We start from the raw sequence: 14,629 nt of genomic DNA on the forward strand, positions 1-14,629 counted from the left end.
CATGGCAGAGCGTCCTGTAACTGAGACATCGGAGGATTCATCCCGCCACTAAGCCTCCTCCCTCCTCCTCCTCCTCCTCATCCTCCTCCCTCTCCTCTTCCCTCCTCTTACCTCCACCCTCCTCATCATCCTCCTCCCTCTCCCCTCCTCTTTCTTCTCCTCTTCCCTCCTCCCTCTCCTCTTCCCTCCTCCCTCTCCTCCTCCTCCTCCTCCCCTCCTCCTCCTTCCTCCTCCTCCACCTCCTCCTCACTGCATGGTAGATATGTCAGGAGTGTCAGACGTTTAATTGCGCAACATTTCAGGTGTTTGAAGAGAAAAAAAAAACGTAAAAAGTTTACGACTAAATTAGCAGCAAATTTTCATGTTTTGATTTTGAGTGAAATTCTGCTTCACGCTGAAATAAACACGATTGATTGTTTTTAAGACGTTCACGGCAGAAATAAAACGACAAACCGACGGTCGTTGACTTGCCTTTTTGTTTTCACGCGAGTCTGCGTGAATAAAAAAAAAAAAAAAAAAAAAAAGGAAGTAGCGTAAGTTCCTCACCTAAAGTCGCTAATTTACACTGAAGAAATATATAGAAATAGAAAAACTGTCTTCTGTTTGCGTCTTGTGAGTGAGCAAAGCTAGCCACCTATACTTCGTAAAAGTTTATCGTGTTTACGAGAAAAGTTCATATGAACGTCTTTTAGCGTTTCCGACATCAGGACCTTTGATGAGCTCAAAGGTCCCGACGCGTTTTAACGAAAATGGGCGGCGGCCATTTTAAGGTCCGTTTTCGTTGAAGTTTAATCGTACGAAGTTTTTCTTTCGACGTCGGAGGGAAACGTCGACGCTCCGACGACCTCGTCTTCTCTTTCGGACGGTTTCCTTTCACGATCACGTTAGCCGCCTCGCTAAATTGCTAGCAGCTGTGCTTTTCTTCACGATGTTCTCACGACTTAACCGCTCAAAAAACGACAAAACGCAGCGTGAACACGTGACTTCAGTTCATAGAATAGAAAAAAGTCAAATCACTAAAAAGCAGGACGGCTTCGTTTCAGCTCTCAGCTGTGAAACACGTTTATTTCATCAGCGTCACAAAAAGACACCAGCGATGAGGTGAAAGGTCAAAGCGGGAAGTCTGTAGCGGTTACCGCGGTAACCTCGGCCGCCCGATCAGCTGTGAGCTTTCTTAGCACGACCTCATACTTTGCAGTTCACCCCCCCCCCCCCCTCCGTCGTGGAGGAAGTAGGGCAGCGTTGCGTAACTCTTTCATTTATTTATTTTTCCTCTCGTTTTATTGGCTTAAACGCCGCAAATTCATCGTCACGTAAGAAATCTGAAGTAATGTGTGTTTGTGTGTTTGTCTGTTTGTGTGTTTGTGTTTGTGTGTTTGTGTTTTTGTGTGTGTTTGTGTTTGTGTGTTTGTGTTTGTGTTTTTGTGTGTTTGTGTTTGTGTGTTTGTGTGTTTGTGTTTGTGTTTTTGTGTGTTTGTGTTTGTGTGTTTGTGTGTTTGTGTTTGTGTTTTTGTGTGTTTGTTTTTGGGCCATTTGCAATTTTTAATCCCGAAAAAAAAAAAAAAAATTCATATCCGCAGATATACCGCGGAAATATCAGCTTAGATAAGCGCTTTCACAGTTTCACTTACCGACTGTAATACCCTCCTCCTCCTCCTCTCCTCCTCCTCCTCCTCCTCCTCCTCCTCCTCCTCCTCCTCCCTCCCCCCCCCCCCAGTTGCCTGGTTATGTGAGAAAACAAACCAAAAGGGCCTCCGAGTAGCATTAGACATTGCTTACCCCCCCCCACCCCTCTCCACCTCCCCTCCACCCCCCCACCCAAAAAAATAAAAGCGCACAATGGCTCATTTGAAGCAGCAGAAGTGGAGATCGTGGAGGATTACGCAACGCGGTCGGACTGAGTGGGAGGTCATTCGATGCTATTGATGAGCAAATTGGGGGCTTTTTTTTTTTTTTTTTTTTTTAGTTTTTTTTAGTTTTTTTTGTTTTTTTTAGTTTTTTAGCCTTTAAACAAAAAAAAAGGAGCAAAATGATGAAATCCTTGTTTTTTCTTCCTGCAGAGAAATCTGCTCCGTGGGGGGACGGGACGGGGGGGACGGGGGACGGGACGTCCACGAATCATCCATCTCCATCATGACCCAGTTAGCTGGACTTAGATAATCACTTTAACGCTCACCAGGAAAAGACACAGACACCCCCCACCTCCCCCTCTCCCTCCCCCCTCCCTCCCCCCTCCTCCTCCTCTGTGCAGTCAGACAGGCCATGTGCACATTGACAGATGACTCGGGTCAAAAAAAGGTTTCCCGCCCTTTATTTCGGGGTCAAAACGCCGCCGCACTCGATCTGTTCACTTCGTCTGCGTCTCCACTCGGTGGAAGTGAGGAAGTGAGTTATTTGCGGTGGGATATTTTCAAAATAAAAGTTGCCGAAAATGCTTTAGAACTATACAGAAGCCCGTTGATGACAATAATAAAATATATACATTATTATAATAGTGATTTTTTTTTTTTGACTAACAGATTTATAGGAATAGATTTGATGACGTTAGTTGTTCCGACCTTTTGATTTTTATTTACTACTTTTTGTGGCGTAAACAAATAAAAACTTATCAGTCGGCAGCTTCGTAACATTAACAAATGTTGATCTATCGTTTGATTGAGATGTAAAAAAAAAAAGTTTGCCGGTTATCGCGGTCGCTGCGCGACAAAACTACAGAGTGTGAAAGTGTCGTGTTTCACGGCTGCTTTTATTGCGCAGTAAAGTTTTATAACCTTCGATAACGACTTTAATTTCTGAGCGCGTGTGACGGATTTCATGTTTCAAAGTTCCTGTTTAGTGTTTTTTTTTTTTTTTTTTTTGTGGTATATAATTTGCGTTAATGAGGTCGAGGTTCAGAGTTTTATCACTTTAAACGGGACAAACTGCAGCTGATGGACATTCGCTGTTGTCGGATCTGAACTTGTGACCTTTCAGTTACCCCCCCCACCCCGTCCCCCCCTCGTCCCCCCCCCTTACTAAAACACTGCCACTGTTCTTCGGTATTTAAGCCGAATTAAAAAAAAAAACTAGCAGCTTTTCCGCATGAGCAGTTTGTGCAAAGTCATATTCATGACTCCATAATCGTCCAGAGACTGTTTCTCTTTGTTCACGTCAGTGTTGATTACACCCAGATAACCCTCCCCTCCTCCTCTTCCTCCTCCTCCTCCTCCTCCTCCCTCGAACATTGAGCTCAGCCAACGGCATAAAAATGCAAATGAGTTTCATCCTCTGTTCCAAAAACAGTCGACGGTAAAAAGGTGCCGTCGATTCTCCGCTCGACGAAGTTCGATTTCAAGATCACGACACTGAAATGAAAAGTTCACAAAGAAGAGAAGAAAGAGGAGAAAAGTTTCGCCTTAAACTTAAAACAATTATTTCAGTTCCAAGTTGCATTCACAGGTCGTGAAGTCGAACAGGCTGCCCGGCCGGTCCTCCTGCCGACCTCGAATCACCCCGAAGGCGTCACGTCGTCTCGGTTTCATACGAGATGATGCAAAAGAAAAACAAAGTGAGAAACAAAGGAGACGATGAAAAAAGTCTTTAAAAGCTGCTCCGAGTTATTTGTGAACACAGAAGACCAAAGACTTCAAACAAACCCAGAAAAAACCCGCCGATACGCTGAAAGCTAGTTACCGAACGGGTCCTGACGGTTCAGGTCGTGAATTACAAATTCAAACGCGAAATACGTCATAAATTTATAATTTTATTCTATTGAACTAAACAAAACTAAAAAGTCTGGCCCTAATTGTTTTTGGTAAATCTGCCGACATCATTCGGATTCAGCGGTTCGTATCCGGGTTCCTGTTTGTCGTGTTCAGAGTCCATTTTATGTACATGTGTAAGAAGACACCATCTGGAGGGCCGTAAAACAAAACACACAACTCCAACACCCCGCCGGGCCGCGGGTTGGCTGCCCTCCAGAATCCCAACACTCAGGTCCGGGAGGTGGGGGGGGGTCCCATCGGTCAGAAGTGGGCTTGTATACACAGTAGGGAGGCGGAGGTCAAAGGTCAACCAGTTGTTCCTCCTCCTGTTAGTTTGGGAAGTTTCTCCAAGTGTGTGTCGACCGAACGAGTTGGAAAGAAGTTTATTCTGTTATCGGTGTTCGGCTGTGAAACGTGGAAGAAGGGTGTGTGTGTGTGTGTGTGTGTGTGTGTGTGTGTGTGTGTGTGTGTGTGTGTGTGTGTGTGTGTGTGTGTGTGTGTGTTCTTGTTTTGGAAGTTGCTCAGAGAAACGTCGTCCCTGTAGTGTTGCAGCGTTTCCTGGCGGACGCTCTGGATCTGAGCTGCTCCAAAAGAAAAATAAGTTTATCAACCCGACATACCGGACCGGACCGGGTTGGACCGGACCGGGTCGGACCGGGTCGTTCTAATCTGCAGAACGGTTTCGAAACCGAGGATGAGGGCAGTTTAATACAAAGAGATGCGGTTTTATTTTTTAACGTCGTGTCACAGATGGAAGTCGTCACTTGTGTTCTGGTTCCGAACGGACCGGCTGCCTCCTCCTCTTCCTCCTCATCCTCCTCCTCCTCTTCCTCCTCATCCTCCTCCTCTTCCTCCTCTTCCTCCTGCTGAGACCCACAAGGTTCACCGTTAAAAAAAAAAAAAAAAAAAAAACTGCTTTAAATTGATTGTACCCAACGTTTTTTTTAAAATTAAATTTGGTTTCATTTAATTGAAGAGATGATTAAAAAAAGAAAAAGAGGCTGAGCAGGTGCAATAAAAAAAAAACAACAACCTCTAAACGATGCTAAAAAGATGCATAAAAATAAAAAATAAAAAAAGGAAGATGAGATGCCGCCGAGACTAAAACAAAAGTGTAAATCGGGCCTCGACCGACCGCATCGATCACACGGGGGCTCCGTATCTCGCTCGTCTGCAGTGGATCTAATAAAGCTGTGCCATTTAAACGGATTAAGAGCCTCGTTGTCCGACTCGGGCCGACTGCTTTCTGCGCACAAAAAAAAAAAACACAAAAAAAAAGCCCCGAAGCCACCCGGAGTTCAGCCGGATCCGTGTCACCACTGGAGGCTATTAATCGTGAGCATTGTTCTGTTTTGGACTTTGCAGTTAGAGCTGGTTGGTAATCACAGTGAGAGGTCAGTGGGGGTCACACGGGAGGGGTCAAGAGGGGCTGGGGGGGGGGGGGGAGAAGGGGGGAGTGCTGAAGCCGAAACTGCGGCGGCGGGATGGAGCGCAGAGGAAACGCTTCTAAACATTTTGTGGCATCTTGTGTTTGAGAGGAAAGAAAAGGGAAAAAAAAAAAAAAAATAGAGTTTGTTTTTTATGTTCCTTCCAGGACCTTCGCTGTCTGAAGCAGCGAGTGTCGTCAGAGAACAGGAAGTAAACGAGGCTGAAAGTGTCCGTCTGAGCAGCTTAATGATGCAATCTGGCACACACACACACACACACACACACACACACACACACACACACACACACACACACACACACACACACACACACACACACACTCTCCTCCCTGCCAGCTCCCCCAAATCCTCACCACCACCCCCACCCCGGCCGCTCCAGCGATGACATCACCTCCCCGAGAAGCAACATGGCAGAGGAACAGTTGCATGCGGTCGCCCGGACATTTTTTTATTTTTTTATCCCGAACAACAGTTGCGCGACTTCAAGCTGTCGCAGCAGCAGACGAGCGAGTTTTATTTTATTTTATTTTATTTTTTCCAAAGATTCACTGACTTCACCGATTTGTTTTTAAAGTAGAAAATACAGAACGTGATGAGCGAGAACCCAGAAATTAAAATCCCCCAAAATCAAGCGTCTCACATTTTACTTACACAATTAATTTGCGATCTACAAAATCTGCTGAATCAATTAATAGATTTTTTTTTTTTTTTTTCTAAATAAGACGTTCAGGACTCAATAAAAACTTGATCAACTGGACATTTTGTTCCGCAGCTGTACGTCTTAAAAACAGAGAAGGTAAAAAAATCTGCGTTCACATTTTAACTTCTTTAATTCCCCGAAAGTTACGAAGGAAAGAAAGAGGGCAACGCTGGGAAATGCGAGGGCAGGAGCCGCCGCCGGCCGCCGCCGCTGCCGCCGCCGAGCTACCGAGTGTGACATTTTACCCAGAAACCCTTGCTGTACACCGCCGACACGAAGCCACAGAAAGGAGCAGCTGGCAAAAAATAAACACTCCAAAAACCAGCTGTAGCTTCGCCACAAAGCAACTCTCGTAAACCCCCCCCCCCACCACCACCACCACCATCACCACCACCCGCACCCCCCCCCCCTCCACCACCACCACCCCCCACACTGGGAACTGTAAAGTCAGCTCGTTAGCTGTCGATTCTGGAGGAAAGTACAACTTTTTTTTTACGACCAACGAACTCTCGCTGAAGCCAATTAGGTGATTGAGGGGCTTTTGCATCAGAAGCTGTAAAAAAACAAAAAAAACAACCACACACGGGCTCTCGGGGTTTTGACATTGATCGGACGGACGCGGGACGGAACAGCTAACGAAAAATGCTGATCGGGGATCTTCTGATTGCTTTAATGGCAGATGGAGGGAAGGTTGGTTTGTTTTGTTTTTTTTTATCCCAAATTGCCTGAGTAAGCACAAATGCCATCTCCACTCAGATCAGTGGAGGGGGGGAGGGTTGGGGGAGGAGGGGGAGGGTAAACACTGCGTTCACGTCACATCGTAGACGCCGAGTCGGTATTTGTTTTGTTGAAAGGAATCTCAAAGTTCAGCGAACAGCGTGAGGGATGGTAACACGCCAGGGTTTTTTATTTTCCTCATAATCGAATAGTTTATTCGGCTTCTATCGTGCGTCTTATTTTCTCTGGTTTTCACCGTCGTTTCGGTGGTAACGCTTTACTGCCGCCAGAAGGTGGCGGGAAATCACCTCAAAGCTGTTTGCCAAACCAACAAAAGAAAACGAACGGCTGGTTTGCATTCAGCGGGAAAAGTGTTTGTGGATAAATACGGCCGGCCGATTCGATACGGCTGCTGTTTGGTCGCGATAAAACATCCCTTTCATTTTGTTTTTTCTTCCCGAAGTGGAAACGTTTTTCTTCTGTGCACCGAGTGAGTTTTATGTTTTATGACGCTGTGGGCTTTTCAAACTGTTTTAAAAAAAAAAAATGTTTGTAAAAAGTGGGAAAATATGTATTTATTTTTTTCATCTGTAAGTCTGGAAGTGTTTGTTCGGCTCGAGAGGCCGAACGTCTCGGCGGGTCTGAAGTGTCGCGCGGCATCAGTGAAGGAGGGGGGGGGGGGGTGTCCCCACAAAGACACCAAAAACTTATGAATTTATGGCCCACGCTGATAGAAGCTCGTTCTCTCCTAGGAAGGACGAGAGACAATAACATCTCTATGGAAACTGGCGGTCTCTAAAAGGTGAGACGACGTGATGCAGGAGAAGAATGCAGCAGACACAAAATGACAAAAAAAATAAAAGAATAAAAGTGTTTTCAGCTCTGCTGCGTCTGAAAGGAACCGTCGACTCATCTTTGAATTTAAAAAAACATTTTAAATCGGAGACAAAATGAAAAAGTGAGGCGGATGCAGAAGTTCCATGACGTGCAATACCACCGATGGCCGCTAGGGGTCGACTCCAAAAAAGCCTCCGCCTCCATAGACTCCCATTCAACTTCCCTCATGAAATATTCAGTCTATAAATTGTTTGCACGAGTTACTATGGTGTCATTTGTTAGAAATCACTCTTTCTTAATAGTTTTCTGGAAGTTATTCCGTCAATAATTCGATATTAAGCCTCAAAAAGTGGTATTTTTGGGAGGTGTGTCTGTGTTCGACTGGCCGGTGGGTGCAGTCAGGTTTCTACAATAGGTGGGCGGGGCTTAGTGTCCTCGGGTTTCCAATCAGATAGAGTCAGATCCACAGCTGGCTCCTCCCCCCCAGCTCGTCCAAATATGGTCACTTCCTGCTACGAACCGCTCCGAACTAGCAAAGATGGTGACGGACAAAAAAAAATCTGAACTGGAGGATTCATAACGTTCACACCTCATTACAAGGACACTTGTTTTCATTTTAACACAACTAGAGCTAAAAAAAAAAAACTAAAAAAAACGATAATCAAACTCACGGGAGACATTAACAACGTTAATTTCTAGAGTTGTGATAATTTTAGGACGTGAAAAAAACAGATTTCTCCCTTCGGAGAGACTTCAGGCTTCTTTCTGCAACAGATCCGAAACATCGAGTCAAACACCGCCGCTGCTTTTCTATTTATAATCGCTGAGTCACCGGCAATCACGGAGCATTCATTCACAGTCAGTGTCACTGATAAGGTGTGTGTGTGTGTGTGTGTGTGTGTGTGTGTGTGTGTGTGTGTGTGTGTGTGTGTGTGTGCGTGTGTGTGTGTTCCTTACACTGCTGCCGCTCAAAGGTCGACCGCGCCCCGCTTCCAGTCGCCAGCGGAAAGGCATCACTTGTTGCCGTGGCGCCCGCCTATCGCAGCCATCACGATAGATGTCACTTTTCAGTTTCGGGGTGATTTCATGTAATTAGATTGAATTTCTGACCTCAAACGTGAGGGAAAAGCCGGAAAGGTTATTTTATGATATTTCTTTAGATGAACGTATGAAAAACATCCGATGAGAGTTCGTTTCTTCTCTTAATTAAAGAAGACATCAGACGGCAAAGAAAATATCTAGAAATGTCCGTTTTTTTAGCCCCCTGACTTGTACCTGATTGAGTAAAATGTCAGCGGCTGCATACATTAAGAGCGCGATCAGCAGGCTGAGGGAGTTTGGCCTTTTTATTAACAGTAAGAAAATCCGACAGTTGAGCTCCTGCTGCTGCAGAGTGAAAGTGACATCTTGGTTTTTATGAAAAGTTAATCACCTCGTTTCTAAAAAGGAGACGTTTATCCGAGCCGGGTGACAGTATGTATAATTTTCATGTGTATTTTTTTTTTCTCCTTCAGTGCACGAAAGAAGAGAAAAAGAAAGTGAAGAGGATTTAAACCGAGCTGCAACGATTAGTCGATTAATTGACAATCAGTGAAACCACAAACCAGCTGAATGGATGTAAAATCATTGCGAAGAGCTTTCAAACCGACTTAAATGAGTATTTGATCGATCAAACGGTTGTAGTTGCTCCACATCTTTACGAGTTTTGTCTTTTTTTTTTTGTGTTTTTAATTTATCTCCTTTAGTTTTTTATTTTTTTATTTTGGGAAAATGTCCCAAAATGGGAGATATTTTTTATAATAATGGTCAAACGTGTTTTTCGATTTAAAAACACATTTTCTTGACACATTTTCTTGAGGAAAAAAACCACCGAACATATTCCAGGTCTTTACGCGACAGGGACGAACAAAAACAAAAACAAAACAAAATTCACAAAATTTTAGACAGTTTTTCAAAAAGTTATTTCGTTATGGCACAGTGACCTTTGACCTTTAACCATAAAAATCAAAACAGTGCATCCTCGAGTCCGAGCGTAGACTGTATATAAAAGCGGATGTAGTTTACTATTTGGAAAAATTGTGTGCAATACCACTGATGGCCACTGGGGCTCAGCGTCAAAACGCCTCCGGCTCCATAGACTCCCATTCAACTTCTCTCATCAAATCCAAAGTGAATAAAATGTGTCCATCAGTTATCTCGGTGTTGTTAGCTAAAGTCACTCCTTCTTATTAGTTTTCTGGAGGTCCATCTGAAAATAATCCCTCATTAATGAGATATTAGGCCTCAAAAAGCGTTCTTTTTCGGGGGGCGTATGAAACTACATTAGCGGTGAGACGGATTAGAATTAATTCTCTTCACTCGACTCTGAAATGTCAAATCAACATCCAACCGAGAAGCAAGAAAAATATCAAGAATTGGTTGTTTAAAGGTTCCTTTTATCGACAAAATCATGATCAAATTAAATTAATCAAAACTGAATCGGTTGATGAAATCAGCCCCTCAAATGAATAAAAATGTAAAAAACACAACGATAACAAGCTTCTCCGAGCTCAGATCAGCTGGAAACCCGAGCTGAACCGGCGGTCCGAGGGCCCGGAGGGGAGGCCGATAAATCACACTGGAAAAAAATGCTGCGAGTCTTTTTTTTGTTTTCAAACTGCTGCAGTGAAACGAACCGAAACGGCCGGAGAACAGAGAGATCGTTCAGGAACGAAACACAAGAGAAGAGAAGAAGGTTTAAAAATAACCGACCGACTGTCAGGAATCTCATCGAGACCAGATGTGACTGAAGCGAGAAGGAAATCTACGGCGTCGTAAAAGAGAAACTCACTTTTTAACAACAATCCCGGCCTCCTCCCTTTATGGTGACACAGCAACAAACGGGACACTTCAAGGAACTTTTAAAAACTGCTCTGAAGTGTCAAACAACAACAGATGCACTTCAGTCACTTTTTTTTTTTTTTAGTTCAAAACAACACGAGCTCGTTACGACGGCGAACAGAACAAGCGGCTCAAAAAAACTGGAACGCGTGGAACCGAATTAAACAATTAAAAGACGATTTAATCAGCGCGAGTATTTAATGTGGAGCTGTTGCATTGTGGGAGGACAGAAGAGCTAGTATCGTAAAAAACACAGAAAACTATGTTAGCTTCGTATTCAGCAGCCAAAATGGGTGTAATACACTCATCTGTCCACTGGAGGGCGTCGTGTCAGTGTGAGGCGACAATAGTACGAACGTTTGGGTCAAAGAACGAGGTCATGTGACGAAGTAGTCGGACGGATCAAAACGTCAGACTTTCACCCCCGAAGACAAAAGATTTTCGAATCCGCGAGAAAGTAACGAAAGTAATTTACTTATATAACGTAACATATTTAACTTGACGTAACTTATGTTAAAATTTGCTTATTTTAACCCTAACCACGTAGTTTTTGTTACTGCTTGAACCACGCCTGGTCAAAGTGCCCTCTAGTGGACCGACGGGTGTATTACACACATTTGGCGTGATTGTATCTGCAGAAGTTTTTTTTATTTTAATCCCGTAGCTAACTCACGTCAGCAGCTAGCGCGTCAGCTTGAAGAAAAAAGAAGTGTCGCGTAAACGTGAAAAACGGACTCCGATTGAATCTACTCGTTAACTTCCGCCCAAATAAGAGTTAACTCCTCGTATTTCAGATTATTTTTACGTACGCTGGAAAAATCCCCCCGAGATTAAAACAAACCTTTCTTCCAGGGAGTCCTGGACACGACGAGCAGCGAGTTGCAAAAAGAAACGTCACACGACTTTTTACTTTTCCTGTGAGGAACGACAGACACAACGAGTCGCTCTGCAGAAATGAGCGCCACCTACAGACACGCCGAGCAACTGCACGCACGGTTTGACTGTAAAACGCTGCAGCGAAAGGAAACGAATCTTAAATGTGCAACGGCAACAACAATAGCGCAGACACCCTGCAGGTGTGTGTGTGTGTGTGTGTGTGTGTGTGTGTGTGTGTGTGTGTGTGTGTGTAATCTGCGGCGTGTGTTGTGGAGGTGGACAGCTTGTTATCTGGGCTGAACCGCAGAGCTTAATATTCAGCCAGCAGCCCGATTAGTTGAGGACAACCTGTCAATCTGCAGCGAAACACACCGACTGGAGGGGGAGGGGGGGGGATAGGGGGGTTACACAGCAATGTGTGTGTCAACGTGGGTTTCTGTACTTATGAGGACCAAGTTTGGACTATACGTTGAGAGTGTGGGGAGATTTTTTTTTTTGGGGGGGGGGGGGGGTTAAAATTTAGGTTTCGGGGCTTAAAAAGCTGCAAATGTCATAAAAAATTTTAAAAATCAATTCTTTGTTTTTCAAATCGAGTCGGCGACGAAAAGACGATCAGTCGTTTCAATGCAGATGTTTTCCAGATGTTTTGATCGGCGAAAACCGAGTAGCATCACGACGATTCACCGACGAGGCGACGCTCGTGTTCGCACCTGAAGGGCATGCTGGGAAATGTAGGACGTTACGGGCCGAGAGCGAGAGAGAGAGAGAGAGAGAGAGAGAGAGTTCGGCAGCGCCGACGTGCCGTTGAGCAAAAGGCAGCAACTCTGTACGCACGCGAGCGACGACGGGAACCGAGACGCTGCCGATGAAGCTCTCCGGCACCGAGAGGCCGACGGAGGCGTGTTCTGCCGCCGTGGCGACGGCGCCTCTGGAGGAAGAGGAGGAGGAGGAAGAGGAGGAAGAGGGGGAAGAGGGGGGGATGCGTGGAAATTGGAAAATTAGGTCAAAGTCTGCGGGATGCGGGGAAGCTCTGCATCCGCCGCCACATTCATGGCATCAAAGCATGTAAATAATGTAACGGGGGGGGGGGAGGAGGGGGGCAGCTGACCCCGTTTCCCCCTCAGAGGCACTTGTTTACATCGGGAGGAACTCTGAGTCGGCGGTTTACATTAAAAAAATGAAGAACAAGGAAATGTGTGTCACCCTTTTTTCCCATCCCCCTCCTCCTCCTCCTCCTCCTCTTCCTCCTCCTCCTCTTCCTCCTCCTCCTCCTCTTCCTCCTCTTCCTCTACATCCATGCATTTTTTTTTTTGCAATCGCAGCAGTGGAAACGTTAAAAAAATGCGACGTGAGTGCGTTCGCAGTCAGCTGTTTCCTTTATTTTCTTTTTTTTTTCCCTCCATAAATGGCTGAGTGCCCCCCCTCCCTCCTCCTCCCCCCCCCCCCCCCCCCCCCCACCACCACCACCACCACCCTTCCCTCCCCGAACACTGCACACACTCGCCCCGGCAAGCTGAAATATGACACGATGATACTCTCCAGGCTGAGAGTGAGTCTGCAGCAATGTGACATATCAATCAGAAAGAAGAAGAAGAAGAAGAAGAAGAAGAAGAGGAGGAAGAGGAGGAGGAGAGGAAGAGGAGATAATGAGAAAATCAATACGAGGCTGCATTTCAGCATCTTGCAATAGAAGCCAATGAGCTGTAGTGTTATGGAAGAAAAATATATAAATAAAAGAAGCAGGAATATAATGGCAATCCTTCACATGCTATAAATAATTAAAATAAATCTGCTTGGCTGCAGTGTGTGTGTGTGTGTGTGTGTGTGTGTGTGTGTGGTGTGTGGTGTGTGTGTGTGTGTGTGTTCTCACATAATCGAAGCAGCATGCAGGGATTTTCCAACATGACAACAACTTCTGGAGAACGGAAACACACACACAAAAAAAAAATCGGCCTCCGCTGCAGAATAAAAGACTTTAGAAGTCAGAAAAAAGCCACTTAAGTCTTTCAGCTTCTTCAATGTGATGATTTGGTTGTTGTTGTTGTTGTATTTCTGATTCAAAATCAGTGTCTGTTTGGGACTCATCGTTGAACATCCTGAATAATAAACTGAATAATCGACCCCCAAAAAAAGTGAGCAAATTTTATGTCTGCAGCTCCATTTTAAGTATAATTTTTTTTTTAAAGCTTTTCTCTCTTTTGGCATCAACATATTCTTAATATTTGTTCTCTGGAGACTCAACAGGGCAAGAAATCCATGAAGGATCAGAAAAGATGATAAATAGATTTAAAGAAAATGATGAAAATGGTCAACGGCCCTGTTTAAGCGTCTCTGCAACGTTACTGGGGAGTTTTGCAGTTTTTTTGTGTCCACATTTTTGCTCAAATAAAACACTTTTTCTATCTCGCATTTCACAATCTGGACACCTGCAGCATATTTGCATCATATGTCACGTGCAGTCAGACAAATTTGATGCAGCAATAATACAAATAAATCAGAAAAACACTCCAAAAAAAACACGTTTCCACCAAAATAAAACACAGCAGCACATCCCCTGCATCCAAAATCACAGCTACATCCACCTCAGCGTGGCAGCATGCGTGTGTGCGTGTGTGCGTGTGCGTGCGTGCGTGTGAATAAATATGGATTTGAACTTGTGGCACTTGAAGACTTTTTTTTTTTTTTCCCCTCCCTGCAGCTCCAACTCTGAACCGACCGGTTACCGACCCCGAACCACCGGAGCAAGCCGAGCGACACCCTCCTCCCTCCCCGCCCAGCAGCAGCAGCAGGAGCCGGGGCAGAGCCGCCCGAGCTCCGCGGTAAAAAAAAAAAAAAAATCCAAGTACTCACCCTCCGATAACTCCAGCTCCAGCTCGGCTAGTTTGGCCCGCACCTCCGCAGGAAGCGGCACCGGGTCCCGGTCCGCCATTCCGGCCGCGAGGACTTTTAAAATCTCGGTTTGGCGGCTCTTTCGTCCTTGTTTTTTTTTTTTTGTTTTTTTACCTCCTCGAAAATCCCCCCCCAAAAAATCCAAAGTCAGTCGGACTGCGTGCGAGACCGTCGCTCCGTGTGCGGCAGCAGCGGCGCTGTGCGTCCTCCGCAAAAAACAGCGTCAAGTTAGTCTGAACGCGACGGCGCTGCTTCCGGTGCCTGGGATTTTCAAAATAAGTTTCTCGCCGCTGCAGCTCGTGGCTTCGATTCCACGTTAAACCTGCAATATATAGATCTCTATATATATCTATATCTATATCTCTATATATATCTATATATATATAGATATATATACATATATATATCTATACCTATATAGATATATACCTGTATATATATCTATACCTATATAGATATATCTATAGATATATATATGACTAAATATCAGTTTGACTTTAACACAAAAAATTGACATTTTATAAACAATATTAATCCTA

General features: G+C 44.8%; 1 protein-coding gene across 5 annotated transcripts in view; it reads right to left on the minus strand.

Moving 5' to 3' along the window:
* The window catches only part of LOC138210814 (disco-interacting protein 2 homolog C), a 133,236-nt gene extending 118,923 nt beyond the window's left edge, over window positions 1-14,313 (minus strand). For all 5 annotated transcript variants that reach the window (XM_069170143.1, XM_069170141.1, XM_069170142.1 and 2 more), the window contains exon 1: window positions 14,052-14,313. In XM_069170143.1, coding sequence (XP_069026244.1) covers window positions 14,052-14,130 — 79 coding nt within the window. In that variant the 5' untranslated portion in view covers window positions 14,131-14,313. The remainder of the gene's footprint in view (window positions 1-14,051) is intronic.
* Window positions 14,314-14,629: the final 316 nt, after the last annotated feature.

The sequence above is a fragment of the Embiotoca jacksoni genome, unplaced genomic scaffold (assembly GCF_022577435.1).
Source record: "Embiotoca jacksoni isolate LCO1_2020_lvr unplaced genomic scaffold, fEmbJac1.0.p SCAF_48, whole genome shotgun sequence".
Classification (NCBI taxonomy): Eukaryota; Metazoa; Chordata; class Actinopteri; family Embiotocidae; genus Embiotoca; species Embiotoca jacksoni.